This window comes from Acomys minous (assembly GCF_964271855.1).
Source record: "Acomys minous genome assembly, chromosome: 20".
In the NCBI taxonomy this organism is placed as follows: domain Eukaryota; kingdom Metazoa; phylum Chordata; class Mammalia; order Rodentia; family Muridae; genus Acomys; species Acomys minous.
This window is the reverse complement of record NC_140502.1, coordinates 16,000,658-16,016,158: the sequence shown is the minus strand read 5'-3', so window position 1 is coordinate 16,016,158 and position 15,501 is coordinate 16,000,658. Positions and strand designations below refer to the sequence as shown.

The 15,501-nt window shown below is 43.8% G+C and overlaps 2 protein-coding genes across 2 annotated transcripts in view; both read right to left on the bottom strand.

Annotated features, from left to right (window-relative positions):
* Positions 1-15,501, bottom strand: part of LOC311591104 (vomeronasal type-2 receptor 26-like) — a gene marked incomplete at both ends in the record, with an annotated part of 32,256 nt that overhangs the window by 15,259 nt on the left and 1,496 nt on the right. The gene's annotated exons all lie outside the window — the stretch shown is intronic.
* LOC311590798 (vomeronasal type-2 receptor 26-like) lies at positions 1,582-14,327 on the bottom strand (the record flags this gene model as incomplete). The annotated part of the gene is made up of 6 exons (XM_084770057.1): positions 1,582-2,558; positions 3,447-3,570; positions 6,105-6,314; positions 7,135-7,932; positions 13,424-13,715; positions 14,251-14,327. The coding sequence occupies 6 exons, from the start codon at positions 14,325-14,327 to the stop codon at positions 1,582-1,584; spliced, it is 2,478 nt and encodes an 825-aa protein (XP_084626183.1).

Below are 15,501 nucleotides of genomic sequence, written 5' to 3'. Positions count from 1 at the left end.
ATAATTCCAGCTCACTCATATATAACACTATACTTATTTAGAATTCACTTCCAATAGTTGGGCCTTTTCCCAGAAATAAGAATATGAGGAACATTATGTAATACATTGATAATTCATTTTCATACTAGTTTTATTGAGCAATAATTCACACAGTGTACAATTCATCCATATCCACTATATAATTTTCCATATGTGGGAGCACACTTAGATCCCAGTACTCAGGAGGCAGAAGCAGGAGGAGTACTCCAAGTAGGAAGCCAGCCAGATTGCCTCAAATAATGAATAAAAGGAGAGGACAATCTACTATATCTGTTTTCTCTTATAACTAGTAATGAATACTTTTTAACTCTTGGATACATGTGGGAAGTGGTGTGCGTGTATGAGTGCCTGTGCACACAGAGGCCAGAGGTGGTGGTTTCCATGGAGTGAGATTTGCAAGTGGCTGCGAGCTGGCTCACACGTGTTCAGGCAACCAAGCAGAGGTTCTCTGGCAGAGCTATAAGTATTCTTCAACACCAAGCCATCTCTTGGGTCCCACCTAGCATTTTAGAACTTCTCACATCAGAAAGAAATACTGCACCAACTAGTCTTCACTCCTCATCTCTAATCTCCATGACAAAACTCAAGAGATTAGCAGTCTGATATATTTCTCTATGGGTTCACTTCTTGAGGGTATTTCATAAAGTGGAGTTTAAGATGTATGATTTTCTTTGACTGGATTCGACAACTCAGTATAAAATTCACAAGGCATAACCATGAATTACACAGCATTCTTATTATTCTTACATTTTTTCATATCCTGAATAATATCTTAGTCATTGCCTAAGCCACAGCAAAGATTCATCAACTACATAACATAAAAAGTATTTCAACTTTTAGTATATAAATAATGCTTCTACAAAGATTCGTTTATAGTCTTTAACATACATGATTTATTTTTCTTGGGAACATGTCTAAGACTGAGATTGCTAAGTCACATGGTAAGTCCCTGAAGGAACTCTCAGTGAAAGGTTCAATCCCCAGTTCTGCACCTCTCAGACAAAAAAGACAACTTGGTAATATGCAAGAGACAGTCCTGGCATCCTTATTAGGTGACCTACATTGATACTGAGCTACCTATTGCCTACACCTGGGCAGGGTACTTAGGTCCTAACCACACCTGGTCCTTGGTTGGTGCATCAGTCACCCTGCCCGGCATGGCCGAGATTTGTTGGCGCTGTTGGTGTCTTATGAAGCTCCTTTCCTATTCAGGTCCTTCTTTCCCCACTTCCAATATCTTTTAGCATTATGTGTCTTCATTGCCCACTTGCAATAATTTTTAGCATATATGGGGCCTTCTATAACCACTTCCAGTAACGCTTAGCATATATGCGGCCTTCTATACCCACTTGCAATAACTTTTAGCAGTACATATGGAGAAAACAGTCATTGACCATCTATATGTCCACTCTAAAAACAGCAGTTATTGGTTTTTTATTCTCAGTATCTCACTTTCATCTTGAGCTGTCCTTTAAATAACTACATCCACAGAGAAGCAGTGAGCCAGAACCATGCAGGAGGTCCTGGTGACAGTGCCGGGCACTAAGTCATGAGGCTTTGTGGTGTGGACCCGGGAAGACACCTTCTCTGGAGCACCGCACCTTTCCTATCCAGCTGTGCCTGATGGCCTTGGACTTGCCAGGCAGGAGTGTTCTTCTCGGGCTTCAGCAAGATGATGTAGCACTTGGGGATGAAAATGCCACCCAGAAGCCCAGCAGTGGAGGCCAGGATGGAGAAGATCTCTACTGCCACAGTGGACTTGCCCCGGGCACTGTGGTACAGGGGCAGGAAGGCTGTCCAGACACTGCAGAACAGCAGCATGCTGAAGGTGAGGAACTTTGTCTCATTGAAGACATCTGGCAAGGCTCTGGCCAGAAAAGCCACAGAGAAGGTACCTGCTGCCAGGAAACCCAAGTAGCCAAGCACACAGAAGAAGATGGTGCCAGAACCCTCCTGGCACTGGATGACAATGTGCTGAGGTTCTGACACCATGTCCCTGTGTGGGAACGGTGGGGAGGTGGCCAACCAGACCCCACAAAGAACAACCTGAATTAAGGAAGCAATGAGGACCACTGAGGAGGAAGCACCAGGGCTCAGGCACACCCGGATCCTGCCCCCTGGCCTGGTGACCCTGAAGGCCAGGACCACTGTGACAGTCTTGGCCAGAACAGAGGAGACAGCCACCGTGAACACCACGGCAAAGGTGGTCTGACGGAGGAGGCACGTGGTGACAGTGGGTCGGCCTAGGAACAGCAAGGCACACAGGGCACAGAGGGAAAGAGAGATCAGGAGTAAGTAGCTGAGAGCTCTGTTGTTGGCCCTCACCACAGGTGTGTCCCGATGCTTCAGGAACACCCCAAGGACCAGGACAGCCATACCGCATAGGAAGATTGACACCAGGGCCAGTATGAATCCCAGTGGTTCCTCAAAGGCCAGGAAGATCTCTGTCCTGGGCAGGCAACGGTCTCTGGTGTGACTCGAGTACTGCTCCTTGGAGCACTGAAGACATCTCTTCATGTCTATGGGAGACACACAGACACCATTTCTGCAACACCATAAGAGCTACACCAACGCTGAAGGAATGTGGCCCAAACACTAACTGCCCTTACAGCTTTTCCATCAATTAATAGATTAGACAGAGAGAGAGAGAGAGAGAGAGAGAGGGAGAGAGAGAGAGAGAGAGAGAGAGAGAGAGAGAGAGAGAGAGAGAGAGAGATTAACTCTTCTTTGTGACCAGTGATGGAATTTGTGGTATCAGAGGTGGCACAAAGCAGGAACTCACATTGTATATCCTAAAAGAAGGCATTTGTTTCTTTTGAAAAAATATTTCCGGTAAGTCAGGATGGCCTTGAACCGGCTGAGCAGCAGAGGATGAACATGAATTCCTAAGCCTCTTCCCTCACCCTCTTAAGAGCTGAGATTATAAACCTGCAACCCTTATGGAAGCAGCTTATGTCATGTTTCCTTTAATTTTTTTCTTTGTATTTGTTTGCTCAAGACAAGATTTCTCTGTGTAGCCTTGGCCCCATAGGATCATATATTTGAATGTTTGTTTCCTACTTGATGGACTGTTGGGATGATTGGGAGGTGTAGCCTTGTTGGAGGAGGTGTGTCAGTGGGGGTAGCCATTGAGAACTCAAAATCCCACACCAGGCCCACTCTCCACATTGCTGCTCGTCTGCTGCTGGTGGACCACACTGAAAGCTCTCAGCTACTGCTGGGGCATCATGCCTTCCTGCTTGCCACCATGCCTCCTGCCATGATTATCACAGCTTTTCCTGTAGAAGCTGCCCTGCTCATGGTGGATATTCACAGCAGTAGAAAGGTAACTGAGATGATGGATGATTCCACGAGAAGACTCACAGTGCCCAGTGGACCCCTCAGATTCCAGTTCCACATGCCATTACCTCTTTGGTCTGCAAAGTGTCCCTCGGGGCAGCGACTGCAATCAAAACAGCAGTGGGGGACTCCGAGACGGGCAACTTGGCTGAACCCTGGAAGGCAGCTTTCACTGCAGATGGAGGTGGGCACCTGGTAACAGTGAACATAGTGTCATTAGTGCATCTCCAGGGATACAGATTCTTGACCTCACCCTCAGGAGCAGACTAACCAGCTCCAGTATATGAGATGCCTTTCATAAAACATCTCTAAGAGATGCCGGATGGGACAGGTACCATTGTATGTAATAGAGAAAGAGCTTGATCTAACTTACTTGGCTAAGGACTTCAAAAACTTAGCTATACCATGTTATGTATTGTCTTTCCAATCTACCTGTGGCATCTACATCAGGTATTGAAGGTATGTGGGCTAGAACGATGGCCCAGCTCTCAGAATTACAGGCCACTTATCCAGAAGAGCAGGGTTCAGTTCCTACCACCCACATAGCACCCCATATTATAATGCCAGTTCCAGAGGATTCAAGTCTCTCTTCTGGCCATGGCAGGCACCAGTTACACACATAAGACACAAATATATAAATATTTGTATGTAAATATACATATACCGTATATAGGAAAAAGAACTGTAAGTATTGACAGACATTACAAAAAAGCTACCACATCATTTTGTCAAGTCAGCCTCCTTGTCTCAGTTACTCAGAAATCCAGTGTTTTTCCTTTCCCTTCTTTTGTCTCCTTTTCTCTTCTTTGGGTAGAGTCATAGCCCGAGGTATGCCTCCCTTGTTACTCTCAACTTTCATTTTCTTTCTCTAACGCTCCATGCAGACTTCTGGCATTGTGCTGGCCAATGTGACTAACTCAGAAGATATGGCCTTCGCACATCCTCCACCCCATTCCCTTACTCTGGGAAGCTGTTGAGATTTACAGTTTGGCTACGCTGTTGTTTTGTTTACACTCAAATAATAAAGTATCCTCTGGCTTCAGCATGAGAAAAATTGTATGTATTGGTTCCCTCAACATGCATGCAAGCACACACACACACACACACATGAATGCACACACACACAAATGTGCACACACACATAAATGTGCACACACACATGAATGTGCACACACACCCCACGCAAACAGGTGCACATACACACACACACACACACACACACACACACACACACACACACACACTTTCACAGCACATGAACTAGTTTTCTCATTCATGTGGGATGACCTCCATTTAAAGGTACATGAACAGAAGCCTCTGGCCACCTGGCGGGTCTCCTTTACTCTTCAGAAGTGCCAGAACGGGAACCTCCTTGTCATGTGAAAAGCCTTGAGGCCACCATTGACTGGAGACGCCACCAGAATAAAGTTAGACAATTTTAAAGGGGAAGAGACTCTTGTCCACTGGCACACAACAGGAAGCTGAGACATTTCTTTTCTCTGCAACAGACAGCAGGCATAAGCATGCCTATCTCAAAACAGCTGATGGTTGTGTTAGTAATCATCAGGGTTTGAGCACCAAATGTTTTCCAAAGTCTTGTGTGTTCTGCTAGTCACCAGATGGTGGGTTTGTGAAGAATGATTACATCTTGGTGCATCTGACCTAGTCAATGGATTAATTCCTCAGTGGATTCATGACTTGAAGAACTATTGTGGATGTTGAAAACAGGAGTGGGGCCTGAAGGAAGGAAGTGTGTTTTGGGGCTATGCACTGGTTAGATGTAACTTGTCCACCTACCATATCTATCTCTAACCCCACCTCTCCAGTTATTGGCCACCATAAGTTGGACAAGCTCTTTCACCACACATGTCTGCTGTCATGACATACTGCCTCAACCTCACACGACCAAAACAATGGGTCATTCTGGCCCTGGACCTCTTAAATGGTGAGCCAATAAAAACCTTTCCTTACTTCATACTGTTTCTCAGGGATTTTTCATAGTGAAGTAAAATCGAACACACAAAGTAAACACACAGTGCTTAGTGTGTCTCTACCTTCCTCTTCACTGAGCAGGTCCTAACATAGATAATGAAATAACCCTCAAAATGTCACAAAATGCACATTCTGATTCAATTCTGAGAGTCTGGTATGTGCATTCACCATTTTCATGAGTTTTTTATGGTGTAAATATGTGTATGTGCCTTTCTACATCTATGTAGGATGATAAGCATCTATGTTACAAGCGCATCTTGAGGCCCAAGGTTAGTGTTGGGAATCATCCTCTATTGCTTTTCCACTATGCACATTGAGGCAGAGGCTCAAAGTAAAATCCCACAGTTCATTGATATGGTTGTCTTACTAACTGACTTGCTTTGGCATCTCCTTGCCTCCAACTTCCAAGAATGAAATTACAGGTACCGCACTGCCCACTCAGCATGGACAAGCGCTCTGCAGGACCACAGTCTGCTCTTTGTGCTTGTGTAGCAAACAACTTTAACTACTGAGCCATCTCTCCAACAGAAACTGGGGCATATTTATTTTTCTGCTCAGTAAGTATCATTCAGAGAAAGATCTCTTATAAGGTAAAGAGCTTCATCAGTTATAACTGACCAGCCCAATCCAGAGCCACGTCCACTTCATGCACAAGGAGGGATGGGGAACCCTGAACTTGGAATTTCCCAGGGACTTTAACACTCTAGGACAAGCTCTGCATTCAGGCAACTCACTTGGAGATCCTCCTTCAACTGGACCACCATTTTGTTCCCTGAAGAAGCTTGAGGGTCTATCGTGCCTATGTTGACCAAATGGAATACACCCTCAGGGGTCTTCTGCCCTTGAAGAATATCAAATTTTGACACCAAATCCCCATTGGCATCAAAGATAATCTCGATTCCATCAGGAGTCTTGAAGTGCACATTTCTGAGGGCATGAAGCAGCTGTGGAAGAAAAGGAAAAAATTGTAGACTGGCCATGGACTGTCCCCAGGGTTTTATGTAGACAGGCTGGGACCAAAACAAACAAAACGCATTATTTAAATTTATGAAATTTTCAAAAAATACTTTAAAATAAAAAAATAGGTAAGGGCACAGAGGTTGCCATACAAGCTTGAAGATAGGATTTCAGACACCCAAACCAACCTAAAGGCCATTGTGGGAGCCCCTCTGTAATTACAGCCTCGTAATGTAAAGATAGGAGAGGCCAAGAGAAAGCTCACTAGCAGGACTAGCCACATCAAAAAGTTCTAGGTTTGAGTGAGAGGCCATGACCCAAACAATAAGGTAGAAGAGTGCTTGAAAGGTAATTTCTCACATCATCCTCAGAACTTACAATGGATGTACACATGTGTATACACCTACCCCAAGGACCCCACCGTCAAGGAAGCAAAAATGAATAAATGGTATTTTATGTCTGTTTGAAATTCTGATTTGCAGCCTGAATATATGAAAATGTAACTACTGTTTACAAAAGCTCAAATTTGGGACATTAAATAATCTGTTTACTGTTCCCTGAAATATTAGTTTTACAGTGAAACCTGGACTTGCTGAGTCGATCAACCCCACTTGGAAAGGACTCATCTGAGATCACATACATAGCATGGGCCACTTGTCCATTGCTGCTTCTAACATGCCTTTCTGTTGCAAGGATAAGCTGACCTGTGTGAGAACATAAAGTCTGCTGCACCTCTAAGGCTTAGTGAAAGCCCATGTCCTGTACTCCAACCATCACTGAATCGTCCACACCATATCTGTCTCTCACCTGCCAAGGCTGGAAATCCTTGGAGTCTGTGCTTTTCCCATCCTGATGCCCACAGGCTATCACATCATGCAGGGCATGAGCAATGCTGTAGACAGCTGCATAGGCAGCATCAGTTTTGCTCACGTCTGGAAAAGGATGTTGCTTGTTTTGAAGACTCTCATTCCCAGAGCAGAACTGAACTCCCTCAGTCACCGTGCTGTTCTGCTGAGGCCATGAACAATCAAAGGTGAACTCCCAGAACTTCTTTATAAACATGTCTTCTGGGGTCTGGCTGGGACGCAGCTGAGCAAGAAACTCAGAGAAGCCAATTGCCCTGCTGCTGTGAGTCAGAAGGCCAAATGTGCCTTGCAAGACCCGAGAAATGCCTGAAATGGACAGAGCGAGAGCCATGTGCAAAGTGTCCTTGCTGACCCACACCTGGCCTGAGACATTTACACCCAGTAAGCCATACAGGATGAGCTGGAAATCCGAGTTGCTTAGAAAAACCAGAACAGCCTTGGCGGTGCATTTCTGCATCTTCTGGACAGTCTCTTCAATCTTCCCCAAGGACTGATCAGAAGGGATATGGACGTGGAACTCAATGCAAACTCCTTTGGCTATCAGCACCTCAGTGGCTAGAGAGCTGGCCTGCTGCCCAAAGTCATCATCATTGGCCAGAATGATCACCCAGGACCAGTGGAAGTGAATTATCAGCTGAGTAACTGCACGGGAGGATATAAGGTCACTTGTTTCAGTCCGAAGGAAGGAAGGGAACTGGATCTTGTCACTCAGGCTGGGTAGGGAGGATCCATGACTGACCTATCAAGGAAGAGCCAGCCAATATGAGAGTGGATGAGATCCACAGCGCAGGTGCACATGGTGGTCTAGATCGAATGTGGGAAGGAGGGTTTGGAGAGGTGGCTCCGCACTTCAGAGCCCTTCTTGTTCTTGTAGGGGAGCCACATTTGATTCCCAACACCCAAAACAAGTGGCCCGCAAATGCCTGTAACTCTAGCTCAAGGAAATCTGACACCTGCTTCTGGCTTCCTCCCACATCTGTAGCATAGGCTCACACAGACATATACACATACATGTGAGTGTATGTTAAGGTCTAAAATATAGAGAAGAAGTTTCATAAAGGACTTATATCATTCTCTGGAAATTGTGCTGCTTCTACCAAGCATCTGTGTCCCCTTCGCTGGCCACCATCCCAGACACGCCCTGTGGGATAGCTTTACTTGTTTTCTCAGCTTCTGTTCCTTGCACTGCCCCCACCTCCTACTTGGTACCAACAACTCTGCTTTGCACAGAGCTGTGAGGTTGTTCTTTAGAAAATGTGTGTGCGTGTGTGCGTGTGTGTGTCTGTGTGTGTGCGTGTGTGTGTGTGTGTGTGTGTGTGTGTGTGTGTGTGTGTGTAAAATGATACGTGTGCAGAGATCAGAAGACATATTCTGGGAGCTGGTTTTCTTCTTCCACCAGGTAAGTTCAAAAGGCTCAAACACAAGTCATCAGGCTTGGTAGCAAGCGTCTTTACCTGACGAGTGATCTTGCTGTCCTCAACAAGAGCCTAACAAATTATGGGCTCTCAGCTGATCTGCATTGTGTGATTTCCCAGGTTTGAGAGAAGTCAGAATGTGGTATGTCAATATGTCAGGAAAAGATGGCACCATGCCCTCAAAAGAGACAATTCTTGGAGATGTGACAGATGGCATTCTGAGTCTGTGGGGTTTTATTTTCCTTTTTTTAGAGGCAAAGTATGTGACTGCTTACACTGCAAGGATGAGTAGAAAACTTCTCTGGCCACTAAAAGGTGTGTAAAGGTTTTCATGTCTTAACACAATTGCCCTAGAGTCTGGTTGGTTACTGTGGAGGGATACAGCTGACTCAAATTCATGTAAGTGGTCTGACCACACTGGGAAATAAAATAGAAAGAGTCCCGTTAATTTTGGATTGCAGACAAAAAAGATCACTTTTTACAAGTTTATCCATGAAACTCACATTAATAATTGAAAACAAGTTACATTGATATACACATTGGGACAAACTTAATTGTTTCTCTGAAACTCAAATTTCTATTATTGCCCTGTATGTGTACTCTGCCCACATGTGTGATTGTGCATCACATGTCTGTCTGCTGCCCATGGAGGACAAAAGATGGAGTCCCATTTCTGAAAATGTAGTTTAAGATAGTTGTGGGTCTTTATACAAGGGATGAGAAACAAACTTATGCCCTTTGCAAGAGCAGCCATTGCTCTTAACCTCTGAGCCCTCTCTCTAGTCTCTGGGATTCAAAATTAACTGAAGCTTATCTTTCAGCCCTAAAAGGTGGAAAACAAGATGCTATTATGTTCGATATAACAATTTTATCTTCTGGGCATGATACATAACATCACTCAGGAGTCTGAAGGAAGAGGACCAAGGTGTCAAGAGCAGGCAGGGTGACAGGGAGATGCTGCCTCAAAGTGGGCATGGTGCACAGCATGCACTAACACAGACAGAGAGAGTGAGAGAGAGAGAGAGAGACAGAGAGACAGAGACAGAGACAGAGAAACAGAGACAGAGACAGGCAGAGACAGAGAGAGAGAGACAGACAGACACAGAGACAGAGAGACAGAAACAGAGACACAGAGACAGAGACAGAAACAGAAAGACAGAGAGATGCAAAGGCAGAAAGGAAGTTTGGTATTGGGTGAGACACCAAGTACAGAGGATAAAATTGAACTTTCTAGTCATTTAAGTATTACTAAATTTGAGGTGATGGAGACATACCACAATGGCTAAAAGTACTTGCTGCAAAATCATGAGGATTGTAGCTCACACACTAGCACTCATGTAACAATCTGGGCATCCCCTTCATAGCAGTAACCTAAGCTCCCAGATGGGTCCATAAAGAAGGCTAGAGGGAGCTTAATAGCTCTTTGTATAGCAAAAAAAAAGTAAGGGGCCCTAGATTCAGGGTGAAAACTTGACTCAAAGGTAGAGGTAAAGTGATGCCTTCCTCTTGCCTCCACCTGTACACAACGGTTGACATACTTACACACTCATTAATACACAGACAAACACACACAGATGTACACTCACGGAGACGAAGGCAAATGCATTAACTATGCGATAATTTCACAGAAAGAAAGAAACCTTCCTTAGATCCAGGCATGGTGAAACACACATGTAATGCAACACTTGGGAAGCTGAGGCAGGAGAAGGCTGCTGCATACTCAAGGCCATCCTGATCTAAATGCTGAGTTCTAAGCCATATTTGTTTTCCGGGTAAGACTCTGTATCTAAAAATAACAAATTTACATGCCTTACAGAAACCTCCAGTTCTGAGCACTTTAGTAAGATACTATGCACACACGGTTATACATCAGCCCTTGGATATAGTCCTGTGAGTTACATGGTCTCAGCTTCACAGGAAAGGGGATGCTCCTCCAGGAAGGAGGAAAATGAACAAATGTGGGACATCCAAAGGATACTGGAATTTAACCAAATGTATAAACCTTAAAATCAAAAGCAAATGTTTTTAAACCTGAATCTTCATACAATGTGTATGTTAATTTAATGCATGGATACGTATTTTTTATTTTAATTTAAAAAAATCTACACTAGACAAGGCTGGCCTCAATCTCACTATATAGCTAAGGAGAGTGCTGCACGTTGGATCCTCCTGTCTCCACCTCCACACTGCTGTAGGGCATGGGGCACTACAGATCACACCCAGGGCCTCTGTGTGCTAGGCTAGTGATCTAGCAACTGAGCCGCTTGCAAACCATGCTGTGATGATGATGGTTAGAATCTGAGATGTGACAAGAAGATTCACATGTTGGGAACTTGGTTCCCAGCAGATGGCCTTCTGGGAAATTATTGCATCCTGAGGGTTATAATCTATACAAAGGGTTAATCCTTTAATAGGTTTCTAGGGATAGCAATTTTCTAGACCCCGTGGAAAATCGGTGGAAGCTGCTTGGAGGCATCAGATCTCTGAAGCTATGTCCTGGTGAGCTGTACTTGGTCTCCCACCCCTATATATCTATGGCTCTTGAGAACTGGGGTGTCTGCCCCACCTCACTTCTGCCACAGACCCAGAAAACATGGCATCAGATGACAAGGGTGTGAAACATCAGCACCCGGGCCAAAATAAATCTTTTCTCTTTTTATTTGTTTCTCTCAGATATGGCTGTCACAGGGAGGAAAAGCTAATTAATATTGTAGTGTTTGTTTAAATAATTCAACAAAGTTACCCCTGGGCCCAGCAGTTGGATCTACATTTCTAAGACAACCAAAGTATATAAGCATGAAGTATCCTATATGTGAATATCCATAGAGACAGCCTGCATGAGCTCACCAAAGAGGAAACAGCGGGAGTAGGGATTGCTCACTGCTGTGGCAAAACACCTGACAAGAAGGAACTTGAGTAAGAAAGGGTCGGTTTAGGCTTCTAGTATCAGAAAGTACAGTCCGTGTAACAGCGGGCACATGGCTGCAGATTGCTCCGCAGTGGCAGATGTGGACCTGGGAATCCTCACCTCTTCATATCTTGGTGGTACAGAAGTCAGAGGACATACAGGAAGTGGAACCATCTATTGAACCTTGAGGCCCACCTGCCTCCAAAAGGATTCATCACCTTCCAAAAACAGGTCCACATCGGGTGGGGGGGTTGTCTCTTAACATGTGAGCAAATTTCATGTTCAAAGTTATATGAATTATTAAATGGATAAGCAATACATAGTCCTTGCCATTTTATGCAAAAATGAAATATATAAAGGATATAAAAAGGACTAAAATGTAAGCCTCTCAAGGAACAGGAGTAGCCAGACCCTCCCCTGAAGGCGTTCAACTGCCCTAACATCTGGACCCAACCCTCACCCCTACACAGAGCCCAAAACCCAAACCCAGGATTTGAAATGCCACCAATTGTGAGTTTGCCACAAGCTCTGATCTTGAAAGCACAGAATTGCCACATTGGAAATCTCCATCCTGGAAGGATACCCCTCCCACACAAAACACTATATGAACCCAGTCTTCTGCTCAGTTCTCTGCTACATCTCAAATAAGCAGAGGCAGCCAGCCTCCTGGGTTCTTCCCTCCCAATAAATCACACATGTGAAGTTGGTTGTCCAGTGTGACTGTGGTATTTCTTGGCTCTCAACTTCCTAGAGACTTTCTCCCTCAGAGCTGTGAAACAAAGTGCTGTGACATGCTACAGCATGGATGAACCTAGAAGGCATCCTCAGTGAAGGCAGCCAGTCCTGATATCTACATACAGTGTGAGTCCACTCATATGAAATGGTCAGAACAGCCAAATGCACAGAGACAGCAATTACATTAGGAGTGGCCATAGGTTAGGAATGATGGGAACTGGTATCCAGTGTGCTTCAGGAGGAAGATTAACATCTCAACAAATTAAATATGGAAATAACACTGAGATGAAAGTCACTGAATTGTTCACCTTAAATGGTTAATCATTTTCAAATCACTAGTACAAACCATGAACTGAAGAGATGACTATAAGATATGACCAGCCCTGTTGAAATGTCACTGATGGTTAGGTCTCAGGAAATATCAAATAATACATGGAAGCAAGTGGAATCAGCCCAATTCCATAGTTGCAAATTCCAGCTCTAGTTCATACAGTCAGACCAGCTTGCTGATGAGTTTGTTTCACTGTAAACTCGAAACATGGATCACAATGGGCAGGTTTCTCCAACTTAGCCTGGAAACCTGAATTTAGTGCCCAGAACCAGCACAGTAAAAGAAAAACATTGACTCTGGAAAGTTGTCTTCTGACTTCCACCTCATATCTCTCTCTCTCTCTCTCTCTCTCTCTCTCTCTCTCTCTCTCTCTCTCAAAGATAAATAATAATAATCATTATAACAATTTAGTAACTAAATACAGAGGAAGCTGACTAGTTAAAAAGATATGCCCTTTTTCAAAAGTTCTGAAATTTTTAAATTTCAACCACAAGCAGGGCAGCTAAAAATTATCTGTAACTCCATGAGCAACGTAAACTCATGTGTTACATATACATATGTATATACATACATATAAAGGCAAAATATTGTTACACATAAACTAAAATAAGTAAATCTTTAACACATATTTTTAAATTTAAAAATAATTCTTACTTTCCCTTTTATTGCAGAGTGGCTATAGTTCTCTCTATACTATCTACTGAAGGAAGAGGCATAACATTTCAGGGGACGTGGCACCACAGTGGAGCGCCTCACTACTGTGACCATCACCATACATTGCGCTATCATCATTAAGGGATTGGACTACACTCCTGAAGAAATAATGCTTAGAGAGACTCACCTGAGGAAACTTGTACAGCCCCAGAAGTCTGGCCATGGACACAGACAGCGATGACCGTGTGTCCCCAATCAGTGCAGCCTGAGGAGAGCCATGCTGACACACGTAGTTGGGGATGGGCTCCTCCTGCCCTGTGAGGAAGCTCATCGTCTCATGGAGGGCTCCATGCACTGAGTCCCCAGAGTTTCGAATGGAGAAGCCCAGGGTCACATTGGGCAACAAGTGAGCACTCCTATTAATCTCCTCAATGGCAAACACGAAACTCTGGGCCACCCTGTAGCCCCAGTTGGAGACACTGAGGGAAAGAGAAGACCACATTTATCACTCATTATGGGGCAAATGCAACAAGAATGAACTCTGTGACTCATGTGATTCAAGTATAAACATACTTCTCCACAGATACTTGTGCACAGATGTGCATTACATAGGAGCAGGGCTCAGATTAGTCAAAGGGAGAACAGAGGGAATGTGCAGAAAATAATCAAGGGGACCATTTCAGGAGGCAGGAGTGACATTTGAAGATCTAATACATGAGCTGAGTTCATTGGCACACATATTTATTTTCATCACTCAGGAGACAGAGTTGGGTGGATCTCTGTGAATCAAAGATCAAGGGATGGTCTATATAACCAGTCCCGGGCAGTCAGAGCTACACAGGGACACTCTGTCTCAAAGAAACAAGGGAAATAATCTATTGAATAGGACGATTGGTAACAATCATTAGTAACTAACATTTATTTCAGTTGTTGCTGAAGATACAGGGAAGGATTTTGAAATGTGGTCTTCAGACATGGCTGGGACACTTCATGTATAAACTCACAGCAGCTCACTTCTCTGCACTGGGCCTGCACAAGTCTGGGTGAGTCAACAGCCAATCCCAGAAGGAGCAATTCCATGTGGGGGCCATGCTCCTCCCTGCTGAACTATTGCGTGTTGATTTTTTTTTTTTTAGAAAAGGCTGTCATTGTTTTCTGTCATGCACCCAAATGGTGATCCCACCAAGCTCCAGTGGACAGATGCAAACCAGTAGCCACACAGATGGTCTTGGTTTAAATTAGTGGGCACAAAACAAAAAGGCATGGATATGGGAAATGGAGCTATAGGTAGTAAGAGGAAATAACAGGTATTGAAGGAAAATAAGAGAGTCTGGGGGAATAAGAATAAACTAAATGCACTATACAAACCCATGAAATCATCAAAGAACAAATCCAATAAAATTTGAAAACAGATACATACAAGCAAACTCAAAGGTATTCAACAGGTCATATTTATTTAATAATTTGCATTCTTATGCATGATAATAATTAAATAATAAAAGACCATGATTTAAAAATGGAAGGTGCATAAGGGAAATATTTAATGGAGGAGGGAAAGATGAATATAGGAGGAACTGGAGACAAGACAGGGTCTCTCTGTGTATTGCTATCTGGCCTGAAACTTACCTGCCCCTGCCTCATGAGTGATGGGATTAAAGGCATGTGCCACCATATCCAACTGATGTTACATTTTACTTAAAGTTTTTTAATGTTAATTTTAAAAATTGATTTGTATTTCCTTTGAAGTCAATTCACCATATTGGCTAATCTGGCCTCACACTTTCTATATACCTGAGAATGATCTTGAATTTCTGTTATATGTGTATGTGCATGCATACATGCATGTATAAGCCAAAGGTAGAATTCTACTATCTTCTTCAATGATGCTTAGTGGTGGGGGATGTGTGTGTGTGTGTCTGTCTGTCTGTCTGTCTGTTGTCTGACTGTATGTGTTTGGTGTGCATGGGTGTTACCCATATGTATAGTAAAGCTTCATGTAATGTCAGACTACCTTTCTTGTTTCTCCACCTTTTAAAAACAGCATTGTGTGCATATGTTTATATGACTTGTCTTCAAATCCAAACATGCTACAACACATGAAGTCAGGTAACTCTGTGGTCCTGTTCTTTCCTTCCACATTTCTGTGGGTTCCAGGGAGAGATCAAATTTAAGTCATACATAAGGCTTCGTGCAAAGCACTTTCTTCCATGAGCCATCTCACTGGCCCCTCTCAACCCTACTTTTTGAGACCGCCTATCTTACTGA